The sequence below is a fragment of the Corythoichthys intestinalis genome, chromosome 9 (assembly GCF_030265065.1).
Source record: "Corythoichthys intestinalis isolate RoL2023-P3 chromosome 9, ASM3026506v1, whole genome shotgun sequence".
NCBI lineage: Eukaryota > Metazoa > Chordata > Actinopteri > Syngnathiformes > Syngnathidae > Corythoichthys > Corythoichthys intestinalis.
In genome coordinates this window covers 10996414-11023435 of record NC_080403.1, presented here as the reverse complement: position 1 = coordinate 11023435, position 27022 = coordinate 10996414, and the positions used below count along the sequence as shown (strand labels likewise).

Here is a 27022-nt window from a genome sequence, read left to right as displayed (position 1 = left end):
CACCACAAGTCATAATGCATTTCTTATTCCATATCAGGATGGCACAATATCAAACAGCTCTATGCCTCTAAGCAAATCAACAAACATGTGAACTGCCTTCACCAGAAAGTATGGGTTGAGGAATTTAGAAAGATGTTTTCTGCCAGTTCTGTTCCCTTCTTTCTATACCTCAATTTATCACTCTTGTTAAATGTGGTTGCAGCACCCAAAGTCAAAGGAAAGATTGCAATTTCAAGAAAAATAGTCTACATTGCACAGCTGCATACCTTAGGTTGGTGTATTTCAAACATGTTTGATCCAAGGCACACTTTTTTCCCGTATAAAATTCCCAAGGCACCAGCAAAAAAAACGTACAAATGAATTTCTATAACCTATAATGCCAATATGAAGTGTATGTATGTATTGAATGTATGTATTTAAAATGACCACCCCGTCCATCCTCTAAAAAGGGAAACAGAGGTGGTTAGGAAGCGTTACATAAGTGATAACACTTGTGCGTTATTCACACAGGCCTATGCCTCACCATTAACCCCTACAACAGCTCCAGTGGAAGAACTTGTAAATAGTTTCAGTTCCAGTGTGATGACTGTAATTGACACTATTGCCCCGGTTAAGACAAAAACTTTGTCAAGAAAGAAGAGGTCACCCTGGAGAAATGCCATACTAGCTTTAAAACAAAAGCAAGATTGTAGACGAGCAGAACGCAGATGGCGAAAAAACAAACTCCTAGTTTTTTATGATATCTACAAACAGAGTCTTCGCAAATACAACCAGGAACTGAAAAATGCTAGACAGTCATATTTTTCAGAGATCATTAGTAGAAACACCAACAATACTCGAACACTATTTTCTGTTGTTGACAAACTGACAAACCCACAAGCATCAATACCACAGGAATTGGCATCTGAGGTGTCCTGTAATGATTTCGCAGCATTCTTTACACACAAAGTACTAAAGATTAGACAGACTGTGTGCAACTCCAGATTAACAATTGTTACACACAATGCCTCCCAAAATGTCCCACACGTCAATCTTAGACAGTTTAGCCTCTTGGACTATGCCACTTTAACAGAAATTGTGTCAAAATTAAAGCCCACAACATGCTGCCTTGACATCCTTCCTTCAAACTTTTTCAAAACTGTTTTTCATTGCATAGCCCCAGACATACTTCAGATTATAAATACTTCTTTCCAAACAGGAGAGTTTCCACAGACTTTAAAAACTGCAGTAATAAAACCTCTCCTAAAAAACCCTAATCTGGATGCCTCAACCATTAGCAATCACAGGCCAATATCAAATTCTGACATTCCGAAAATTATCGAAAGGGTTGTGTTCGAACAGATCCAGACTTTTATGATGCAAAACAATCTTTTTAACTCATTTCAGTCTGGATTTCGGCCACAACACAGCACCGAGACCGTGCTTATCAAAGTCCTAAATGATATTCGTCAGAATACCGATGCAGGCAAATCATCTGTTCTGTTACTATTGGATCTCAGCGCCGCATTCGACACTGTTAATCACAACATACTACTCAGCAGATTGGAACAGTGGTTAGGGCTTACTGGCACTATTCTTCAGTGGTTCACATCCTATTTACATGATAGGGATTTCTTTGTGTCAATCGGAAACTATCAGTCAGAACGAACCAAATTCACGTGTGGAGTCCCTCAAGGGTCAATTCTTGGACCACTCTTATTTAACATCTATATGCTTCCGTTAGCTCAGATAATGGAACAGTATGACATCTCCTATCACACCTATTCAGATGACACACAACTGTACATTTCTGTGTCCCCACATGATTATAGTCCCTTAGTCTTCCTGAGTAAATGCATTCATCAAATCAATGAATGGATGTGCCAGAATTTTCTCCAGTTAAATGTGGAGAAGACAGAGGTGATCATTTTTGGACCAAAAAAGGAAAGGTCAAAGATAAGCAGGTGACTTAGCACAATGTCACTTACAGCTACAAATCAAGTCAGAAACCTTGGCGTAATTATTGACTCAGACCTAAAATTTGATAGCCATCTAAAGTCCGTCACTAAATCCGCTTATTACCACCTAAAAAATATAACCGGAATTAAGGGGATTCTGACTCAACAAAACCATGGAAAAACTTATGCATGCATTCATTTTCAGCAGATTGGACTATTGCAACGGTATATTTACGAGTCTTGATAAAAAATCAGTCAGGAAGCTGCAGCTTGTACAGAATGCTGCAGCCAGAGTCCTCACAAATGCAAGGAAGCTGGACCACATTACACCGGTTTTGAAATCACTACACTGGCTTCCAGTGAGTCAAAGGATAGACTATAAAATACTACTGCTTCGTCTACAAAACACTTAATGGCCTTGGACCAAAATACATGCTTGACTTGTTAGATTCCTATGAGACATCTAGACCCCTAAGGTCGTCTGGAACCGGTCTTCTGCATGTTCCAAGAACAAGAACCAAGCAGGGTGAGGCAGCATTTAGTTATTATGCTCCTCACCTCTGGAACAAGTTACCCGAACGTCTGAAGTATGCTCAAACTGTTAGCTCTTTTAAATCAGGGCTAAAAACGCTTTTGTTTAGCACTGCATATCCATAACTGGCTATATATTTCAATCTACCTGCTTTCTATTCCTCTTGTGCTTATCTCCATTGCTGATTTCAATTATTATTAGTAGTAGTAGTTTTTGTTATTTTTGTTTTATTTTTATTTATTTATTTTTATTCTATTTGTGATTAAATGTGATCTTTTGTCTTGGTTTTTACGTTGTATTGATTTAAATGTGATTTTTATGATCTTCATGTGATGTAAAGCACTTTGAATTGCCTTGTGTTGAATTGTGCTATATAAATAAATTTGCCTTGCCTTGCCTTGAATAAGAATCAAACAAACACAAAGACACATTTTATAATCATCCTATTACTGTACTCACTGGGCACACCTTGGGCTTGTTGTAGTGGGGTAGGTATCATTGTATGCAGGGGGGAAATTAATCTTTGATAAATACCAATGAAAGATTTTTCTTTTTTTCTTTTGCTATATTGCCTCATGCTAGAGACTTTCAGCGATGAAAGTCCCTTTGCTTTTTTTTGACCGTCACTCATACTTGAGCCTTAATCTGGGTCAGAATTTTGTTCAGTGTCTAGTTCTGAGTTAGCACCTTACCATTTCAAAAAGTATTCCATTGCAGTCATCGTTATAGTTTTGCTACCAGTTAATGCTACGTTCACCTCTACCTGACGCATCACTAAAGAAAGTAATTAACTACCTGTTACCACCTACTCATGAGGAAGCGTATTACATGATTACTGACCATTAGAGAGCGCAGACACTCAGCAAAGGCACATTTGTGGAATCGGTCTCAAAAATAGGGCTGTCAAATGATTAAAAGTTTTAATCGAGTTAATCACAGCTTAAAAATGTAATTTATCGCAATTCAAACCATCTTTAAAATATGCCATATTTTTCTGTAAATTATTTTTGGAATGGACAGATAAGACGCAAGACGGATATATACATTCCACATACTGTACATAAGTACTGTAATTGTTTATTATAACAATAAATCAACAAGATGGCATTAACATGATTAACATTCTGTTAAAGCGATCCATGGATAGAAAGACTTGTAGTTCTTAAAAGATAAATGTTAGTACAAGTTATAGAAATTTTATATTAAAACCCTTAACCCTAAACTCTTGTTTTCGTTTTAATAAAATTTGTAAAATTTTCAAACAAAAAATAAACTAGTAGTTCGCCATTGTTGACGTCAATAATTACACAATGCTCATGGATGGTGCCATAAAATCAGTCGCACCCAAGCGCCAGCAAAGGGCGACAAAACACAAAAAAACACAAGTAATAAATGGACATTACACTGTCGTTTTAATCTGTTTGAGCGGGGCATGTGCGTTAATGGCGTCAAGTATTTTAAAGTGATTATTTTAAAAAATTAATTACCGCCAGTTAACGCGATAATTTTGACAGCCCTACTCAAAAAATGTTTTAGAGCAATTATTAAGTGGATGATTTTCCACAGGCGATATTTACCAAAACACAGCAGGCTAAGCTAATTTATTGTGTAAGGTAGCCATTTTGTAATACTCTCGTAAGTATTTATCCCCATACTGAGTACCAACAATTAGAAATTTCACACTAATGAACTGATGTAGTAATCTTGCTAGATATCTACATATATTTCATTTATCTTTCATACCACTCATATCTCACTTATAGAATGCAATGTATGGTAGTGTTCTAGTGCCTACACACAAAGAACAATTCCTGTAGGAGACGCGAAGATGTGAAGTTGTAAAAATGTAGGCTATGAATTCAGTGCCACAAAATTAGCAGAAGATGGTTATTATCTTATTTCACAGTGTTCCTGGTGCATGTAATGGACAGTAAAACTAAGAAACTGGATTTAAATGGGGCAATTGTGGCCTCAAACGTCAATGACCTCCAGAGGGCACCAGAAGTTAGATAGAACTTGTCATATGTCAGATTTGAATTCAGCATGCCCAAATTGACAAAAGAAGAAGACTGGTTACCAACTTTGTCCCAAAAATGCCTCAGGTTGTCACAATTATGGTTTCTGGCAGAAGTCTAACATGAGTTGACTGACAAGTGATGTTTTGTAGCCAATTATGAGTGACTAGTCAGATGGAGAATCGTGTGATTATTTGATTTGCAATTATAGACATTTTAGCCTCCGGGGCGTTTGACATGATTCTGGTATATTTGATTAGTCAAAATGGTCTTTTCTCAATGTGGTGATCGTGGGAATTATTCAACAGTTTGAAGTTGCCTTTGGCAATGGGGCAAATGGGCCACGCGTTTGGATTTGATATTTTTGTTGTCTTTTTTGGCGCAATGTAGAGCAGGGATCGTCTACAACATGGCAACTCTCATCTCTTTGAAACCTTCTAAACCTCACTAGTGAGTAAATTTACTTAGAATCTTAATGTTTCATTTCAACTAAACATGAAAACTGTATCTGTGAAATCCAATCATAGTTTGCTGAAGTTATGTTTTAAACTATTTTTTTTTAATCAGTTTTAACCATTTTTAGGCGATCGGCCATTATTTGCAGACATTTGCAATCCATAGTTGGCCTTGATCCCTTTGCCCGCTGTGTAGCAGGGGCCCACTACGCTGATAGAGTAGTTGGTACCTCCCCATTGTACTTGAGTTTATTGGGTTCAACCCTATACCCAATTTCTAAAATCTGCTGGGATAGGCTCATGTTCACCTGTAACCTTAATATCATAATGTGTCAGACGCTTTCGGACCGCAGGAACCTGGGTACTCATTTTCTATAACTACAGGACTCACAAGTAGTTATGGGAACCATCCTTTGCAGTCGTGTTCAGACATGAGTAGGGTGTGTATTTATTAGGATTAGTGATGTCACAATCCAGGTTTCTGCACTTCCGATCCGATACCGATATTGTTTTGCACTTCCGATCCGATACCGATTCTGGCCGATACCGATACTGACCTATCTGAGCATGTGTTAAAGTTAAAAGTTATTTAGCCTCCTTACTTAGTTGTCAGACTCATGTTGAAAAAGGTTTTAGTACTCTTGATAACAACTAACGGGCTGAATTAGGTGAGTTTGAATAACACACAACGGTTGGTAACAAGAAACTGACCTGTTTATTCAGTGACAAACACAAAACATAAATAACAAACAGAAATGGCATAGTCGGTCAGTAAAACGTGCAAATAATATTGTAAACTGTCTTTAAAAAGCAAAACACACCAACAACCTCAGTGGAAAATCCCACAAATCCCCCAAGCTATTAGATGCTTTTAATGTTTCGTGCATTAGTTACAAAAATTGTATAAAAAGCCTCTCAGGTTTAAATAAACGACTATTTCAGTATCAAGTTAACATTTTAAAACAGTAAATAAAATACTCAAGTCCCCATTCTGTATCAGCACCTTTAAACTACATTCAATTCATTTAATTTTGCGAATCAACTGTTAAAGTTGTTAAAATTGCTCCCGTTATTCCATAATTTCCCTTCTGTCTACTTTCGACATGTGAAAGTTTTAAAACTGTTTTGAAGATGGATTCAAGTCAAGATTTTGCCGATTTAGGAGTATTTTAGATACAAAGTTAATTAGGTTCGCTTGGAAGGTTCACAACAGCCTACTAGGGAAGTCTTCTGCTTTAAGATGGCGACTGTTTACTAACGCATCTGGTTTTCAATACTTCAATGTTGCTAACGCAGTCGAGTCTGTCGTGTAGCATCTGGTTCTATATACATATGATATCTATTATCTCCAGTAAAACGACGTTGACGTAGTTTGTAGCGGCTATCACAGCAGTCAGGTATTCTTGTGTTTTTTATCCAGCGGCATGAGTTGAGCTAAAGCCGTGAGTTGAGCATTGGCATTACCCGGGTCTAAGACAAGTTATGTTTGCTTTCGGGACGCAATGCGGTCAGTTTCTCATTGCGTCCCGAAGACCGCGCTGTGTATTAGTTCCGCTTTACTTGAGATATTTCAATAATCGGAATTTGGATGTTTGTGAATCGTTCTCGAATCTTCAACGGCCGACTCGCGTGTTGGAATGTGCGTCTTTACTCACGTGAGATAATGGCTCGTCATCCAGAATGAATTCTTCGGCAATGACTCCTGTTATTCCCTGGGCTTTGGGACTGTCGAGTGCCAGTTTGTTACGCATAGCAAAAGTTTCTGCCAGTGTTAGTTGCGTAGGACCTTTCTTTTTGTCTTCGGTTTTCTTGACATACTCCTCATATTGTTTGTGGTGGTATTTCGCAAAATGCTTGATTAGGTTGGTTGTATTAAAACTTCTTACAGCTTTACCACTACGCTTGACTTTATTGTGGCATATGTTGCTCCCTGCCTCTTCGTCTTTGTTGTCCTTTAAGGTGAAATGATCCCACACAGCTGACATTTTTACCGATAAATTCTCTCGGTAAATTGGGAGACGGTAATGTAAATGTAGTGTGTTGAAGGAGTGCAGTAAAATGCAGACCGGATTTTAGGGAAACCGAAGCAAAAACTGGAATGGATTATGCACTGGAAAACCCCGACCGGAATTAAAAAAAAAAAAAACTGGATCGGAAGTCAGGATTGGAATTTTTCCCGTATTCCGATCCGATACCGATGCGCATTTTTTTGCCCGTATCGGCATCCGCTCCGATCCAAGTATCGGATCGGGACATCTCTAATTAGGATGGCACGATCACATATTTCTGTGTCCGAGTCCCCTGATTTTTAGAATCTGCCGTTACCGAGTCCCGATCCAATACAGAAAAACACTTGTTCAAAAAAAAAAGGAAAAAGAAAAAATGTTACATGTTCCAAACATGTTACTGTACAGTATGGTACTTCCGCTTCCACTTTTTCCAGGAGTCTTGGTGCAGGTGGTGAAAAAAGGAAAAAGGTGAGGCATGCCATTGAAATGAAGATGGAAATTATAGAAAAATATGAGCGTGGTGCGCGTGTCTGTGAACTGGCTCGAGAATACGGCCGTAGAATGTCTATGATCTCGACGGTCCTCCGACGACCTCCGTTCGCCAGTCTTTTATAAGTTAAGGTGACAATTATTATTGTGGTAAAATTGCTAGCTTCTTCAGGTTTTTAATCATTTATTTCAGAACTTGTGCAACACAACATGCATACTGTCCGCCGCAGCTGAACAAAGTGAAAGTTAAAAAGTCTGTCTCTCGCTCTGTCAAGTCAGCGCAGCCACGCATTTTGTTAGGTCAGGCACGCAAAACGCATCTGCCACATTAGAATCCGATTCGTTACATTGTTACAGGTATTATTATTATTATTACTATTATTATTATTCCGATTTTTATTCATAACATATTTGTTTTGCTCTGTGTAATTGCTATTTGCAATAGTACCAGCAGGATTTATTAAGGATTTAGTGTAGGTTTTCGGGCTGTGGAACGATTGAATGCAATTATAATGTATTCTTATGGGAAAATCCTGCTCTACATACGACTATTTCGACTTACAAACAAGGTCCTGGAACGAATTAACTTTGTATGTAGAGCTACCACTGTATTTTTATTTTGGCAATGCCATTGTATTTCTGGAATATTTTGTTACTTTTTAGCCCTTAAAAATCTATTTTTTAAATGTTAGATTTTAGATTCAAATCTAATCCTCTAAAAAATGGTGCCATCGGCCTGACTTCCGATCACGTGATCGGATCGGGGACATCCCTAGTATCTACAGTGCCTTGCAAAAGTATTCGGCCCCCTTGAACCTTGCAACCTTTCGCCACATTTCAGGCTTCAAACATAAAGATATAAAATTTTAATTTTTTGTCAAGAATCAACAAGTGGGACACAATCGTGAAGTGGAACAAAATTTATTGGATAATTTAAACTTTTTTAACAAATAAAAAACTGAAAAGTGGGGCGTGCAATATTATTCGGCCCCCTTGCGTTAATACTTTGTAGCGTCACCTTTTGCTCCAATTACAGCTGCAAGTCGCTTGGGGTATGTTTCTATCAGTTTTGCACATCGAGAGACTGACATTCTTGCCCATTCTTCCTTGCAAACCAGCTCGAGCTCAGTGAGGTTGGATGGAGAGTGTTTGTGAACAGCAGTCTTCAGCTCTTTCCACAGATTCTCGATTGGATTCAGGTCTGGACTTTGACTTGGCCATTCTAACACCTGGATACGTTTATTTTTGAACCATTCCATTGTAGATTTGGCTTTATGTTTTGGATCATTGTCCTGTTGGAAGATAAATCTCCGTCCCAGTCTCAGGTCTTGTGCAGATACCAACAGGTTTTCTTCCAGAATCTTCCTCTATATGGCTGCATCCATCTTCCCGTCAATTTTAACCATCTTCCCTGTCCCTGCTGAAGAAAAGCAGGCCCAAACCATGATGCTGCCACCACCATGTTTGACAGTGGGGATGGTGTGTTCAGGGTGATGAGCTGTGTTGCTTTTGCGCCAAACATATCGTTTTGCGTTGTGGCCAAAAAGTTCAATTTTGGTTTCATCTGACCAGAGCACCTTCTTCCACATGTTTGGTGTGTCTCCCAGGTGGCTTGTGGCAAACTTTAAACGAGACTTTTTATGGATATCTTTGAGAAATGGCTTTCTTCTTGCCACTCTTCCATAAAGGCCAGATTTGTGCAGTGTACGACTGATTGTTGTCCTATGGACAGACTCTCCCACCTCAGCTGTAGATCTCTGCAGTTCATCCAGAGTGATCATGGGCCTCTTGGCTGCATCTCTGATCAGTTTTCTCCTTGTCTGAGAAGAAAGTTTGGAAGGACGGCCGGGTCTTGGTAGATTTGCAGTGGTCTGATGCTCCTTCCATTTCAATATGATGGCTTGCACGGTGCTCCTTGAGATGTTTAAAGCTTGGGAAATCTTTTTGTATCCAAATCCAGCTTTAAACTTCTCCACAACAGTATCTCGGACCTGCCTGGTGTGTTCCTTGGTTTTCATAATGCTCTCTGCACTTTAAACAGAACCCTGAGACTATCACAGAGCAGGTGCATTTATACGGAGACTTGATTACACACATGGGATTCTATTTATCATCATCGGTCATTTAGGACAACATTGGATCATTCAGAGATCCTCACTGAACTTCTGGAGTGAGTTTGCTGCACTGAAAGTAAAGGGGCCGAATAATATTGCACGCCCCACTTTTCAGTTTTTTATTTGTTAAAAAAGTTTAAATTATCCAATAAAGTTGTTCCACTTCACGATTGTGTCCCACTTGTTGTTGATTCTTGACAAAAAAATTAAATTTCATATCTTTATGTTTGAAGCCTGAAATGTGGCGAAAGGTTGCAAGATTCAAGGGGGCCGAATGCTTTTGCAAGGCACTGTATCAATTCAAGATGAAAACCGCTAAGTTGATTACTTAAATTGGTGGCGCTTCCAGCATATTTAATTTTTGTGTGAAAGATTTCACACCACAGACAATTATGGCAATTTTTCCTTCCCTGTCGTATCCTAGTGTTGTATCGGTCGTGAACGATTTGTTCTTATTGAACGAATTGTTTGGAGGAATGAGACTGAACTAATCACCTTTTGCACTGATTAGTTCTTAAGGAAGTTGGGTGTCGGGACTTGCGTGGGAGGGCGTTGAGCAAGCGGCAGCATCTGATAGAGCTGGGAATCTTTGGGCACCTAACGATTCGATTACGATTACGATTCAGAGGCTCCGATTCGATTATAAAACGATTATTGATGCACCCCCCTCCTTTTTTTTTTTTTTTTTTTTTTTTTAAATAAAGTTTTTTACATTAGTTCCAAAATTGTTCAAAAATACTCTCAGGCTAAACCAAACTACTATTTCAGTATCAAGTTAACATATAGCAGTAAACAAATATACAAAAATAACATTAAATAAAAAAACTCCAGTCCTCATTCTGTATCAGCAGCTTTAAACTACATTCAATTAATTTAATGTTGTGAATCAACCGTTAAAGTTGTTAAAATTGCTCCCGTTATTCCATAATTTCCCTTTTGTCTACTTTTGACATGTGAAAGTTTTAAAACGATTTTAAAGATAGATTCAAGTCAATATTTTACCGATTTAGGAGTATTTTAGATAAAAAGTTAATTAGGTTTGCTTGGAAGGTTCGCTACAACAGCATTGCAGAGAAGTTTACTGCTTTAAGATGGCGGCCGTTTACTAACGCCCGCATCTAGCTTTTTGCAGATGTGCTGCTACCGCTACCGAGTCTATAATCCATCTAGTCCTATATAAATGATATCTACCGTAACATTATGTAGCTTAGCTGTACTTGTAGCAGCTTTTCGGCAGCAGTCAGGTATGTTGTTGTTTTTTTTTATCTCGTGGCATGAGTTGAGCTAGAGCCGTGAGTTGAGCGTTGGCATTACCCGAGGGGCCGGTTAATGAGAAGCATAATGTTTAGCTACTCCAGCTCCGTTTGGTCCCGAAGACCGCGCGGCGCGCTGAGTGTGTTGTACTTCCGCTTTCCTTGGCATATTTCAATAATCGGAATTTGGATGTTTTTGAATCGTTCTCGAATCTTCCACGGCCGAATCGCGAATAATCTAAGAATCGGAAATTTTGCACACCTCTAGCATCTGACATCGCGCACGACCAATCAGACGCCAGCTTCATCGCGGGCAGGTGGAGGGAGCGGAAACAGAATCAGAGCGTCCGTCACTCACTTCCACGTGTGGCCAATAAGCAGCCAGCGTGCAGGCGGGGGGCAAGACTGAGTTATGTCACTTCCCTTTCAGTGACTCGGTGTCCTCCGGCTCCTGACCGAGATTGCTGCTAACTTGACTTTCCAGTCACGCAGTGAACGAGTCAAAAAGTGAAAGGAAAGGACTTTGTCGCATACTTGTTAATGTGGAGCCTATCATGTGCTGCTCAAACACACAAAAATACCACGCAAACCTAGCGAGCATGGTTTAGTGTACTACTTTTCCCAACAAACTCGGGACTACATATGACGACATACTATCGAATTTACAGTAGTTTAAAACTCTTTCGCGGGTAGCTACGAGGCAAGCAAAAGGTGAGCTGCGGATACGTAACGGCAGCGCAAGGCGGAGAGAACTGTCAATCTATGGAGGCTTGCTTACCTCATCTGTGCACAGGAAAATTAATAGTTAGTGTGATCACCATAATACTGATTTGCAATGAAACACTATATACATGTAATATTTTTTCCCGAGTGTTTTATTTATTTTTTTCGTGCCAGGTTTTGGTTGGTTTGACAAATTAATTTCCATCCGTCCATCCTGCGCTACTCAACCGGTCAAAACAACACAAGCAGGCATGGGTGATGTAGCAATATGTCTCCATTTTTCTTAACAGACTAATGAGAGTGGAAAGGCGACATTGCAAAGAGGAAAAAATTATTTCTCGTCAGCATTTGATGATCTGAGATGAGGGGATGACAGGAGAGCTGACTGGATTATTTATTCATTAATACCAGTGCAAAAATGATATTACAATAAGATCCTCTTAATAGTGATTTGCAATGAAACTTTTTTAATATCAATAATAGTATTGTTTTCATTTCACAGCAACATATTTGACAACCAGCTATTTACACTTTAGTTCTAATAATAGTTACCAAAAATAATATTGATGAGCATAAAAACAGAAACACAACACCGATATATAAATAAATATATATAAATAAATATATATATAAATATAATGTGTTGGTCGTTCCACATTTAGAAATTAAACTTTTGATTTCTCTTTTTACTCGCGTGACAGCAAGCGTGTCACGGAGGCTGGTAGCGGCAATGTTGTATATGTGATCAAGATCCTGCTAGAGAAAGTCCGTGCGCCACCGAGCCTACCCGAATGGAAAACGTTTAACCGTGTTCCTAATTTAAAATGCATGCACGAGCCATGACTTTGATCCCATAGAAATACGATTGACGACGCGGAAGTTCTCCCTCGCTATTGCAGCAGCGGGGGAGAGACGAGACTAGACGAGGCAGCGAAAACAGAATGTCACTCACTTCTGAATCTACGACGAGCGACCAATTAGGGGCTTGTGTGCAAGAGGGGGCTGGACCAAATAATGTCACTTCCCATTCAGTTATATTGCTAAGCGGTCTTTGGTGATTCGTTGGGCAACGTCACTTCCCGTTCAGTAACCCAACGATTCATTTGGGTGGGTGGGGAAATGAGGGGGGCGAACGTTTCGTTGAACGATTTGTTTGAACGAATCTTTTTACTGAACGAACCGGAATGGATTCGTTTACTCAAGTGAACGACATATCCCTTCACTATCGTATCCCTGTATGTTTATAAAATGCGTGTTTTCTGCTCTAAAAGTATTTGAGTGTCCATAAGTTTAATTAATTTGGGGACTTATATGCAACAAATGTCATTGAGACTAAAGAAGAGCTATTCGGCTCTTAGTGAGATATATCACTGACGCCCAGCACAGACTACAAGAATTTCAATGCAGTAGACCAAAAATGGAGATGGAATGTTGTCACATTGTACTAGATCACCACTGAATGCATCAATACACAATGGTTCATGCACGTCTTACGATACAGCAATGTTATTTTTATCATGATTTAAGTGCGCCAAAAAAGAGGGGGAAAAAATAGAAACTGCTCCTTCAGCAAGTGTGCACTTTCAATCTTTTTGGTCTGGTCTCCCACGAGCTCACATAGGTGGAGAGGAATGTGTGGCTGTTTTCCAAATAATTTGAAATATAATTTAAAATGGTCACAATCCATGTAGCAACAACAGTTTTGCATTTGTTGTTTTCACACAGAAACAAAAGAAATGCTGATTATTTTTACTCTGATTTTATCATAATACTGTCACATTTCTTTTCTTAGAAACGGAGAGCGAGAATGAGTTCAGACCCCTGGATGGCCGGATAGATGAATTCCACCCTAAAGCAACAAGAACATTATTTATTGGCAACCTTGAAAAGACAACCAGCCGTGAACAACTTTTTGAAATATTTCAGCGCTTTGGCGAAATTGTCGTAAGATATGAGCTTTCTTTGAACATTTAATGTATTTTTTTTTTTTTTTTTATCGGTCTCTAAAAATATTTTTGTTCTTTACAAGGACATTGACATTAAGAAAATAAATGGAGTTCCTCAGTATGCATTTGTGCAATATTCTGATATTGCAAGTGTTTGCAAGGCCATTAAAAAAATGGACAGCGAATATCTTGGGAGCAATAGAATAAAGGTATTATTCAACAATTACAAGAAATTCTCTTTCCTGTCATTCTATTACTTTTTTGTAATATTTATATTTTCTTTTACATTTTAAAGCTTGGTTTTGGCAAAAGTATGCCTACAGCGTGTGTTTGGCTTGACGGACTCACAACAAATATCACAGAGCAATACCTCACACGGCATTTCTGTCGCTATGGACATGTTGTCAAGGTAAGTTGTGTATTTTTTAGGGGTGTTGTGTTTCATACTCTCATCGTATGGGTTTGAACGCATTTTGTTTTTTTCTGGGTAGGTTTTATTTGACAGAATGAAAGGGATGGCCCTCATCTTCTACAACAACACAGATTTTGCTCAGACTGCTGTAAGAGAGACCAAAGGCTGGAAGATTGGAGGCAGCAAAATTAAGGTGAACAATTTTGTTGAATGTTGCATTTGTACTATTAAAAAGGATTTGATATTGAACAATTTGATTATATATGATAGGTGGACTTTGCAAGTCAAGAGAGCCAAATGGCATTCTTCAGAGCTATGCAGACATCTGGTCAAGACATTAGAGAGCTTTATGAAATTCCTCCTGAACGACGGTAAATTGCCTATATTCACTACATACTTGTCCATGTTAATTCAATTATATCAAATTAGTTATCAGTTATTAAATTAGTTTGAGTTGCATTAAAATAATGCATGAATATCTATTTAAGAGAAATGCTCATCTGACCGACTTAAGTGGGCTTCTTTTTGTTCCCTATTTATGCAACAGGGAGGATCGTAGGCCCCTGTACCATGAATTTACAGCAGAGAGGGCATACTATGAAACCATACGCACGCCTGGTCTTTACACAGAGGATGCCAGGAGAGAATATGCAGCTCGCAGTAGAGACCGTTTCCCTGAATTGGAACACTTTCAGGGGGAACATTATGACCCACGCTACCATGAAGATCCGCGGGACTATAGGGATTACAGAGATCCCTTTGAACAAGACATTAGAAAATACACATACATTCAAAGAGAACGAGAACGTTTTGAAGCTGACCGAAGCAGATGGAGTCCCTCTCATCATCGGCGGCCTATTACTCCTGCAGTATCACCATCACCAACTGAACGTACACCTAGAGAGTCGGAGAGACGAGTTTACAGCCAGTCATCTGAAAGAAGTGGCAGTGTCAGCTCACTCTCACCCCCACACTTTGAAAAGTCTGAAAAGACTTTGCAAGAACATGCCTCAAAAAGTGACAAGAGTGAAAAGAGCAGTCAACCTGACAGAGTGGTGGGATCTGAGAAAACCAAGCGGACCAAACGAAAAGAGAAAGGTGACAAAGCAGAGAGAGTAAAATCAAGGAAATCGCCATCAAATCCTCTACCAGACACTGATCATGGTTCTGCTGTGGAAGTAGGCACTGGAAGAGGAAAGGGAACTGATCAAGATGCTCAAGATAGGCAAAAATTTAAAGGCGATAATGACTGTACCACTGGGAATCAGTTCTCAATTTCTCACCAAGACTCGCTAAAAAGCGAAAAATCTGAAACGGCTAAAGTTGATAATTCTGAAATAGATGGGAAAAATCGACTCAAAAAACATCTTAAGCCCGAGACCGTAAATGATGGGAAAGATTCATCAGTGGATTCAGATCGCATCGTTGGAAGAAAAAGGCACTTTGCCGATTCAAGTGGAAGGACTGTTAATCAAAAGCGAAACAGGCTTGAAGAAGAGGATTGTCAATCGCAAGACCCTGTTGCAATTTCGCAGTCCGGGAAAGAGTTGGACTCTGATAAACACAAAGATGCCCAACGGAGGGATTCAAGATTCAAAAGTGGAACTCCGAAGGACATTCAAGAGGACACTAAAGTAACACGTGTAAAATTAGAGGCTTCGCTGGATGCTTCTGAATCAAAACGACTTTCATCCCGAAGATTTTCACAGGAAGGACCTGTAGATCCAGCCTCCTTGCGAGAACAGGAACATAGTACAATTTTCAAATTTAGTGGTCAAGTGGCTGAAACTGTGAAGAGCTCAAAGATTAAGGAAGAGCATGTTGATATTGACTTGTCTCAGAGTTACCGTAAGCAGATGGAGCAAAATAGACGGTTACATCAGCAGCAACATCGAGAATCTGACAAACCTGGAAAACCTGACAAACTGGGAAGTCCACAGGAAAGTGAAAGTGAGGATTTGGAACACCGCAGCCTTGTGCATGAAGTAGGCAAGCCCCCTGAGGATGTCACAGATAATTTCCCATCTCATAAACAAAAGAAACAAGACCAGTTTGATACTGACGGAATTAAGAGGGAGCGTGTCTATAGGAGCTTCAGACAAAAAAGTGAAGATTCGGAATGGAATAGCACTTCCTCTCCGGGACACCCATTTTCCCACAGTACAGATGAGAACTTTGATCATGCTCAGAAAGTGCTTGTCAGAAACGAAAAAATTAACTCCGATATGGAGCTCCTTGTCAAAAGGACTCACAATACACATGGGAACAATTCCAACACACTTCATATTGATGAGGATCAACAAAAGAGATGGGAAAGCAGGGTGAAGCAAAGCATGCTACCCGACCTTAACTTTTCTAGAAATCTAAATAAAAATGTTCACAACAACAAACGTTTGGAATATGGCATGTGGCATGATATAGAGCCAGGGGAGGTAAGATCAGACTCTGAAGAGGATCGAGAAGCCAAACCCCGTTCTCCTGTGGCATCTACTTCAAAATCTTTTTCAGAAAGGCCGAGGGCAAGTGAGAGATTTTCTGACCCAAAAATCGCACACCTTGAAAGAAATAAATTCTACTCTTTTGCACTTGACCAGACCATCACACCAGATACAAAGGCTCTGCTTGAGCGTGCAAAATCTCTCTCATCTTCTAGAGAGGATAACTGGTCCTTCTTAGATTATGATTCTCACTTTGCAAGTTTCCGCAACAGAAAAGATACAGAAAAAATAGAATCAACTCCACGACCTACACCTTCATGGTACATGAAAAAGAAAAAGATCCGAAGTGGATCTGAAGATAAACTTGATGATCGAAAGGAGGAGCCAAAACCAGAGGAACAAGAACGAAGAGAGTTGTTTGCTTCTCGCTTCCTTCACAGTCCTGTTTTTGAGTTGGACTCTAGACGACTTCAACATCTTGAACGAAAGTATGAAGAAGCTGAGCATAGTCAAAACCAGCAAAGTAATCAGCAAGGAACTAATGATGGTGAACAAGACTCAGGCCCAGTGGTTCTTTTCCATAGTCGTTTTTTGGAACTTACAAGACTGCAACAACAAAAAAATAAAACTCAACCACAAGAAGTGACAGAGGAAGTCAAAGTTGAAAATCCATCCACAGATGACCCACAAATGTTACAATCGCCTGAAACTAAAGACTCTGTCAGTGAGCCAGAAATTAAGCCTATCAGTCCTGCTGAAGAGTTGGTGTCTGAACCCAGGGTAACACCCCCACTGTCACAGTCTGTGCTAAAAGACTTTCCTCCTATGGAACAGACATTTCAATTACCTGTCGAGTCGGCTCCTCTTGTGGTTTTTGTCAAACAAGAAATTGAAATTAACCAATCACCTGTGCATTATCCACCAGCTGAGACCACACCTGATTCAGAAGAGGCATCTTTCAAAAAAGAAGCAAATTACCCAAAGGATAGTTATCTTTCTGCTTCTGAAATAAAAGAGGATGTTCCAGAAGATGTCAAACCTTGTGCAGAAGAGCACGTTAACTTAAATTTGCAAGGGTTGTCCAATAGTTCAGAACCAGAGCTTGATTCTGAAGCAACACAGCCCGAAGTCCCTCCAGCTTTAAGTTCTACCCTACCTAGTCATGACGAGTGTAGTGATTTAGTAAAGAAAGAGACGTATTGCTCCACTTTAGAGCCTGAGGAAGAAAAAACACTTAAAGTTTGTAAAGAGTCAAGTGATGACACTAACATTGAGGGGGAAATTGTCAACAAGGAAAATAAAACAAAAGAAATGAAAACTAAAAAGGTCAAACCATCCCCACCTGAAGTTTCCGCGACTACTTTATCTGTATCAACTCCTGAAAAACGAGCTACACGAAAAAGTGAGCGGATTGACAAAGAAAAACTTAAACGGGGTTCCTCTCCAAGAGCAGATTCTAAGTCGACAGCCAAATCTCCTCTTCATGGCTCTGATGCTGATGTCTCGGAGATGAGCATATCATCAGGCAGAGCGAGACGTAGGAATGTGAAATCTGTGTATGCCACTCCAGTTGACGATGATGTGCCTATCCGTATACACGAATCCCCACGTTCTGCAAGAAAACGAGGCACAGATAAGGATTCTACACAGCAGCAGAACAGTGAGCAAGATTTACCTGCTCCGCCCACAGCTGCACGAGGCAGGCCCCCCAAGAATCGTAGGCAGTGTGAGGATTCTTCAGCAGTTAAAATAGACAAAACAAAAATGGAAAATAAAGACACTGAATCAAATGAGTCTGATAGCTGTGAAAGAATCCATAGGAATCTAAAAGGAAAATCCTCCCCCAGTGTTACAAAATTGTCAACTCAGTTGTCTACGGCTCAACTATGTGGATCAATAAAAAAAGGAGAAAAATCAGAGTTGACTGAGGGCAATGATCAGGAAATGGACTGCACTGATGATAACTCCTTGACTTTGGTAGACTCAGTAAAAGAACAGCAGTCACCTAAAGTTGACCAAAAGAGAGAGGAAAAAGAAAAGCACAAAAGAGAAATGGTCAAAGATGACTCTTTAAATGAAAAGATTTATGAAGGTAAATCAAATGGTAAAGATGATTATCCCCTTGTGTCAGAAGAAAAAAACAGTTTGGAAAAAGTTAAAGGAAAAGGCAAGTTACCAAGGACACCAAAGTCTCCTGTTCTCAAAAACCTTAAAATCAGGCTAAATGTAAAAGACGTGAAAGATCATGTTATCAAGTGCACCAGTAGAGAGGCAAACACTGAAGAAAGTGACATTTCTTCTGATAAAAAGGAACTTCTGGAAACATCAAAAAGCCTAAGTTCGCATGAGATGGAATTAGAGCAGGCTGTAGAGAACATCGCCAAACTCACAGATCCATCTTTTCCCAGAGAACCGCAAACGCTAACTGGCCCAATCACAGACTTGAAAAGTTTCTCCGATGAAGAAAAGCCTAATCCAGCTAGTGAAACAGAACTTATTGCTGCTATTGACTCCATCACTGCTGAGGATGGAGCTGTCGCTTTATCTCAAGCACCACCAATAGGTGTTGATATACCATCAGAACCAGAGATACAAGACCCGGTTCAACATCCCAAGGAAGACGAGCCTGAAATAAATACAGTTAACATCCAGGATGAGCCTTTCTTACCAGCCACACCCAAAAAGAGCGCCAAGGGAAGACCTAAAACACTTAAACGTCCTAAAGTCCAAAAACAAGCACGGAAAGATTCAAAAGAACAACCTCCGCTAAGTGACGAGACATCACATCTATTAGTTCAGAACACAACGTCCAGTGCAAATGTGGTCCCAGAAATTATTCCATCAGCAGCTACTGCTGCTGTAATTACTCCTACAACGTGGAAATCAGAACAAGAGCCATCAACTCTCAAGGCACCTGATGTGAAAGTAGAGCCAGAGTCACCCAGTGAAGAGCAGGTTCAACATATCAAAACTGTTTACCCCCAGTCCAAAAGTCCAGTGGTTCCAAAGCCACAATCACCCTCCCTTTCACCATTAGCATGCAAACCAAATATTAAACCCATTCAAAACAGTAGAGCTCCTGTCTCGCCACCAGATTGGCGCCGTCACTCAATTGATACTGGGGTTCCTTCTTTATCAACCTTGCCATTAGCACCCAAGGAAAACCCGCCTTCACCAGACTCGGAAAATGTGGAGATTGATCGAGGCCCAAGCGATCTGAGACAGATTCTTCTAAAACACAAAACTGTTTCTCTGCCAGGGAGCAGTTATGTTCCCACAATTCTGCCTACAGCCCAAGATCAGAACCTCAGTGAGCATAACGCTATGTTAACAGGTATGCCAAATAAGTCACCACTACCCGATTGTAGAATTTCATCTCAGTCTGTTCGAACACCAGCTACAATACCATCTCCTGAGACCAAATCTGTGATATCTGTCATTGCATCCACTGGACTGCATTCCTCTGTTATTAGTCGTCTATGCAACCCTCATGAGCATGAAGACAAAGTGAACCCAAGTATTGGAAACCAAAGTGTCGATGTTGCTCTACCTAAACCCAATTACAGGCCCAGCAAAGATGATACTGGATCATACCATGGATCGTCTATTGGTGAAGAAGTGGCAAGTGCTACACGCTTTATCGTTGAAAGTTCCACTCTTGGTACAGGATCTTGCCCAGGTCTCAGAGTAAATACATCCGAAGGAGTAGTGGTACTGAGTCACTCGGGACAAAAAACAGAGGGACCCCAACGGATAAGTGCAAAAATAAGTCAAATTCCACAAGCAACAGCAGGTGACATGGAATCCCAGCAGCTGGTATCTATGCCCCAAATTAAACAGGAATTGTACAGTCATTCTCAGTCAGGCATTCAAAAGGGGTCTTTGCAGACAGATCATGGACATCCTGGCAAGGCCCAGTCAACATTTTCTTCTATTAAACAAGAAGCCACAGTTTTGGACAAAATGGAACCTACCTATCATTCTGGCTCACAAGGAGTAGTGAAGCGTATTACGCAGGGAGTTGCCAATCAAGGTATTAGCGCAATGTACCATCAAGAGTACCTGCCTACAAAACATCAAAAGAAAATTGACAGTGGTGATATACATACTTCAGATGGGTCAAAGGCAGCTTGGGCCTCTGCTATAAGTCCTGCAATCAGTCCCCATTTGCCGTCTCCTCCTGGAAACCATGTAGGCTTTGTTACGACTGCTGGTGACAGAACACCTTCGCATCTCAGTGGCACCAAACAGGAAGCAAGATCCCCTCGTAAGTCAAGTCATCCGCATTCGCCATTTACCAAAGTGTCCTCGCCCATTGGGTCTTCATCACCCAAGGGCATACCAGTGATGTTGCCCACTGGTCTTTCCGCCATGCAACAGTTTATCACAGGTGTGCACCATCCAGAGCAGTCTGTTATCATGCCACCCCATAGTGTGCCTGGAGGCTTGGGACGGATGTCACCACACCCTGCTACCCAGTCGATTCCAGTGGGACATCTCGTCCAGGGAGATGTTCGGGTCAATACTCCCCCACTTTCTGTGATGAGCTACGGGATACATAGTGAGTCGCTTACTTCTCCCTGGTCCAATTCAATGCAGCAACGTCCGACTTCACCCCAAACCATTGGTAGAGACAAGGTGCTCAAGGTGAACCCAGGTGCTTTGAGGAGCCATGACGTGGACCAAGAAGAACCGAGACGCTTCCACCAGCAAGGACGACAACCTGCCTCACAGTTAAAAGCAGAGATGATACAGTCAGATCCTCGGGCAGGCTTCAGAAGTGGTGTGCCAATGGAAGCGTATATGACCCAGAGAGAAATGCGTGCACTCCTACATCAACAAGGAGAACGATCGTCCACTGATCCTCTTTCAGGTCACCTTCAAGAGATTCATCCCCCCTCTTCTGCACCTTCCAATTTACCAATGTCAATGTCTCCAAGGGCACACATTCTGCCTAAAGGTGTCTCTGAGAAGGACATAGCAAAGCCAACAGAGGCTAAGAGGCCACACTCGCCCTTGTCCAAAGAAGGATTAATGGGGATTCGGCAGCCAGGACCTACAGTATCATCTCCCCAAAGAGTTCCGCACATGCCACCAGGACTAAGTGGTGCCTTCCCAGAGTACTCTCAGATGTACACAAATCCAAGAGGCATCCATTCCCAGATGCCTGATGCAACGCATGCAGTTTCCGATGGGAAAATTCCACAGCCTGTTAATATGATGCAGTTGCTGACAGTAAGAGAAACAAATTCAAAAATGTCTGTTTTGAACTGTATAAATTCTTGTTAAAGATATTATGGTGTTTCTCCCTAACAGAAATATCCAATTGTTTGGCAAGGACTGCTTGCGCTAAAAAATGACACAGCGGCCGTCCAGTTGCATTTTGTATGTGGCAACAAAGCTTTGGCTCATCGATCACTGCCGCTCCAGGAAGGCGGTGCCTTCCTCAGAATTGTTCAGAGGATGAGACTCGAGGCATCTCAGCTGGAGAGCGTAGCCAGAAGAATGACGGTATGTTGCTTACAGGCTTTTTGCCAGTTGGGTCACAAGTCCTGTCATTTCGTTGTTTTATTGAGTGATGCATGCATTTGTGTTGCTGCAGGGAGAGTGTGACTTCTGTCTTCTTCTTGCCTTGCCTTGTGGACGGGATCAAGATGATGTTCTGAGCCAGACCCAAGCTCTTAAGGCTGCCTTTATAAACTACTTGCAGGCAAAGCTGGCGGCCGGTATTATTAATATCCCAAATCCAGGTTCCAGTCAGGTGATTTTTATTTAGTTATATTTGTTTATATAATTGTTTTTTGTTTTTTTTTTACACAAAAATGTATTTTTTTTAAAAATTGTGATTTTTTTTTTTTTTTTTTTTTTTTTTTTTTTTTTTTGTTTCCCAACAAAAAAATCAAAAAATGACTGCCGATTATTTTAAGAAGGCATCGATATGTGACCGTTCTTATTTGAAAAGCATTTTATGCAATGACAAGGTTGATAAGTGATAGATTTGTTGTGTAATTATGTGTAATCCTCAGATTTTAGAATTAAGGCTGCACAATTAATCAAATATTAATCTTGTTTAAAATTTGGGCATCCACAATAAAATTAACCCGATTTAGGGCAATGTTTACCATTAGTCTTTATCTGTCAGCCAGCTATCCCAGTTAACAGTGTTATTTGACTGTTAAAGCACTCAATGCTAACATGTTGGCCTCTTCTGCAAACAAAATCACGCACCTTCTGAACTAGTCATCAGCTAGCCACTAGGGGGAGGGAGCATGGTTAAGGCTGCTGCTTAAAGCGAACCACAGATAGAAACACTTGTAGTTCTTAAAAGATAAACACCAGCATGAGTTTAAATATTTTGATATCAAAACCCCTCTTGATGGTTTCGTTTTTATGCAATTTGTAAAATTAGTTTAATTAGTATGTCGCCATTGTTGTGGACATCGCAGGGCGGTGACGTCACTTGATGATTCTAAAGACATAACCATGTCATCTGTTCAGCTCTCAATTTGAACCCGAGAGGAACATTAATGAGCATGACAGCGCTGTTAATATTTCACAAAACGAGCCGCAAAAGCAAAATGAACAGGAAAGACAGGGTGAGACGAGATGAGAGTAGGACAAAACCGGTGTTTTGCCACACCGGTTTTGTTTTTGTTTTGTTGTGTGAATGAAAACTGCGGTGAGAGGCAGACAAACAACCTGCCTAGGATCGGTTTAAAGATACTACTGATGAGCTGGACTTGGATGCAGGTACGACGTCGGGATCTCATTCCAACATTATGTAACAAAACAATCTGACCAGTAACAGAAATTATGCCAGTCGTCATACTAGCTTCGCTTGCTAGCTAGTACAGCTATTCTCCCAGTCAAACTACGTCATCAACCCGAGCGTCCATTGCACGCATAAAACATGGCGCCCTCCGTAGGTCAAAACATGTACTATTATAGATTTTTTTTTTTTTAAATGGCAATAATATGTGTTTTTAACAACATATTCTAGTAAAAGACAACAATTGTGGCTTATTAGAGCCTACAAGTCTTTAAGTCCGAGGTTCCCTTTAAATAACAAGCGGGTGCCCTTTGTTGAGCAATTATGAGAGAAATTGCAAAAGGCAAAACAAGATAAAGGCATATTTATTCATTTAGCCTGTGGTATTTTTTACTTAGTTTTTTATACAAAATATGTTTTCTATAATGAGTCAAATTTAATCATCAGCCCAAATTAGCACTGGAAAGTGTTACTGTAACACTAAATCTTATCACTCAAAATTTTTGAAAGGTGCAATCAATTAAAAATAAGAGTTGTTGTTACCTGTTGGGCACAACTCTTGTTAATTCTCTAGTGTGGGCTTGCTCGACAAACTAATTGCGATTTGTTACGCTTCAGTCCCTTTTCAGGCAATTTCGAGGACTTTGTGCTGCCAGACCAGAGCCAACATTTTGTTAACCTAATAGCTTCAAGTGGTATCAAGATTTGTGCCTTCGGTCGCGCCTGATATTTTGTTTACTCGACCAGTGGTGACGTTTTTGACCTTTGGCTGACATATTCATATGAATGAGCATACTTACTACTGTGGCATCTGAGAAATATCTGATTTACTGAATATCCCAATATGAAAGGCTCAGGTTGGATTTGCAAAAAAATTGAATTGAGGTGTTCTAACAACATGAGGTGTCTCGAAATATCTGCCAATATTACAAAAACTGCTACGATTCTTTCAATATAATGACCTTTTGTCAATTTAATACAACTTTATGCTCACATTAAACTGTTACATTTCTCCTAAAGCAATAAAAAAAATTTTTTTTTTTTAAAACGCCAAGAAATTTTTTTGAACATTTTTGACAATTTTGTTATTAAAACTTCAGATATTGGATTTTCAACAAAGCGGGCGATCTATCTAAAAGATAAACTATGTTGCTTAATGTTTTGGGATTCCATGAATTTCGATACAAATGTTGCTTAACCAATCGCTGTATCGATGTACATCAGTGTATCGTTAAACGTCTAGGTTAAGCAAAACTGAAGCCCAAGGTAACGGATGTGTACCTGCTAAGAGTTTACACGAATGGACAAGCTAGGATTAACATCTGTCACTACTTTTGTCTCCGTTTACTGAATTTTTTTCATTTTTCTCCTTAGCCGGCCTACGTGCTGCAGATTTTTCCACCATGTGAATTTTCAGAGAGCCACTTATCTCAGCTGGCCCCTGACCTTCTGAACAGGATCTCCAGTATCTCTCCTCACCTCATGATTGTCATCACCTCTGTGTGACCTTCACCGCGAGGGAATATGCCTCATGGATAGATGGATGAAAAAGTCACAGCTGGGCCTCAGGAAAGCAGAGGAATACAAGACTTTTTTTTTTTTTTTTCATGACAGTTTTTCCACTCCTACCCTTTTGTTAACCCATCTGGTCTTTTTGTCCTTCTCAAAAAAACTCAGGGATGGACCAAACCAGAGTCACGTCTTTTCTTTTTCTTTTTTTTGACCATTTCTGCTGTATTTTTATTTATTGGAGTTTTACTTGTTGTGAAGAAAACAAATCAGGACGCTTGATGAACAAAAAATGCTTGACTGACCAGATGGCATTTTTATTGATTTTCCCCCCACCCCAACAAGAGGATCACATGTTATAAATAAGACACTTCATTGTGTAATTTTAAAAATGTACAGACTGCCTCTACTGTGTTTTCTAAAAGTGGAGGAAAATTAAACAGAGACCCTACAGAGGACCACAGATTTTAAGTTCACCAGCTTGGTTCATTTTTTTTCCCACTACTGAAACAGTTTACACCTCTGGCACCTACATTTGCATTGATCAAGCAACAATTTCTGTTGGACGTTTTGGAATCTGGGACATTGTAAATATTTAAAATATTTAAACTTTGACAATGGAACTTGGAAAACCTGGCAGAGACTTGAACTCTGGGATTGTACCAGAATACGCAGTATGGAAATAGATGGGTATTCTTGATTTCGTTTTTTTTTTTCCTTGGGTGTAAATAGTTGTAACACAAGAAGTTATGCAAACTCTCTTGTAGAGTTTGCTGATGGCACTTCATATTTTGTAACTCAAATAAAAAAAAAAAATACAGAAATCTTGTTATATTAATTTGTAATCATTTAAACTTTCATTTTGCATACCAAGTGGTTGTTTTGCGACACACTATGCCCTGATCTTTAATTTCAAGCACAATTTGTTTAAATCTTTGCTGAGTTATATTTGGAATCATTAAGGTTTAATGTGAATATATACAGTGGTATGAAAAAGTGAACCTTCTGGAATTTTCACATTTCTGCCTAAAATCACCATTAAATGTGATCTGTTTTTTGTCAAAATCACACAGATGAAAAAACTGCTTTAATTAAAATCACCCCAATTTTTATAGGTTTTCATATTTTAATGAGGATAGTATGCAAACAATGATAGAAGGGGGTGGGGGATAAGTAAGTGAACCATCACATTAATATTTTGTGGCCCCCCTTTGGCAGCAATAACTTCAACCACATGCTTCCTGTAGCTGCAGAGCAGTGTGGCATATCAATCAGGACTAATCTTGGCCCATTCTTCTCTACAGAACTGCTTTATTTCAGTCAGATTCCTGGGATGTCTGGAATATATCGCTGTCTTTAGGTCATGCCAAAGCATCGCACTGAGGTTCAAGTCTGGACTTTGACTTGGCCACTCCAGAACGTGTATTTTGTTCTTCTGAACTCATTCTGAAGTTGATTTACTTCTGTGTTTTGGATGAGTCTTGTTGCAGCATCCATCCGCTTTTTAGCTTCAACTGTCTGACAGACTGCCTCAGGTTTTCCTGCAAAACGTCCGGATGAACGTTTGAATTCATTCTTCCATCAATGATTGCAAGTTTTCCAGGCAAAACAACCCCAAATCATGATGCTCCTTCCACCATGCTTCATGATGGGGATGAGGTGTTGATGTTGGTGAGCTGTTCCATTTTTCCTCCACACATTATGTTGTGTGTTACCCCCAAACTATTCAACTTTGGTTTCATCAGTCCAAAACATATTTTTGCCAAAACTTCTGTGGAGTGTCCAAGTGCATTTTTGCGAACATTAAACGAGCAACAATGTTTGTTATTTTTAGACTGTGGCCGTCTCCAGGGGAGTCCTACCATGAACAGCATTCTGGGCCATAGTCTTGCATATAGTTGATGTGCACAGAGATATTGGACTGTGCCAGTGATTTCTGTAACTCTTTAGCAGACACTCTATGGTTCTTTTTTTTACCTCTGAGTATTTTGCGCTGAATTCTTGCCATCATCTTTGGCAAGGCAGCTTTAAACCACTCATCAGTGATTGTGCACACACCTGACTGGAATTGTTTGGTTATAATTGGTTTTAATTGCTCTTCAAGTCTCCTTAGGCAAAGGGTTCACTTATTTCCCCCCCTTCTGTCATTGTTTGCATAAATGTTTGGGTGGTTTTAGTTAAATAACTTTGTCAAAATCACGCAGATGTAAAAAACTTCAGCTCACATTTGATGGTGATTTTATGTGGAAATGTGAGACATTCCAAAAAGGTTCTGATACTTTTTCATACTACTGTACAACTATACAGTTTAATTACATATTTGATTAATGTTTATATTTTGGATGTAATTAAAATATTAGATGGATTGGTAATTAACTGAGAAAATTTCCTAATTGTTTAGGTAACAGATTCAGTGTCTAA

The 27022-nt window shown here is 39.8% G+C and overlaps 1 protein-coding gene across 1 annotated transcript in view; it reads left to right on the top strand.

Annotated features, from left to right (window-relative positions):
- si:ch1073-335m2.2 (msx2-interacting protein) overlaps positions 1–26783 on the top strand; it is a 42511-nt gene extending 15728 nt beyond the window's left edge. The window contains exons 6-14 of the mRNA XM_057845596.1: positions 13320–13471; positions 13557–13682; positions 13769–13882; positions 13965–14078; positions 14156–14256; positions 14433–21558; positions 21640–21834; positions 21926–22084; positions 24467–26783. Coding sequence (XP_057701579.1) covers positions 13320–13471; positions 13557–13682; positions 13769–13882; positions 13965–14078; positions 14156–14256; positions 14433–21558; positions 21640–21834; positions 21926–22084; positions 24467–24598 — 8219 coding nt within the window. The 3' untranslated portion in view covers positions 24599–26783. The remainder of the gene's footprint in view (positions 1–13319; positions 13472–13556; positions 13683–13768; positions 13883–13964; positions 14079–14155; positions 14257–14432; positions 21559–21639; positions 21835–21925; positions 22085–24466) is intronic.
- The last annotated feature ends 239 nt before the right edge of the window (positions 26784–27022 follow it).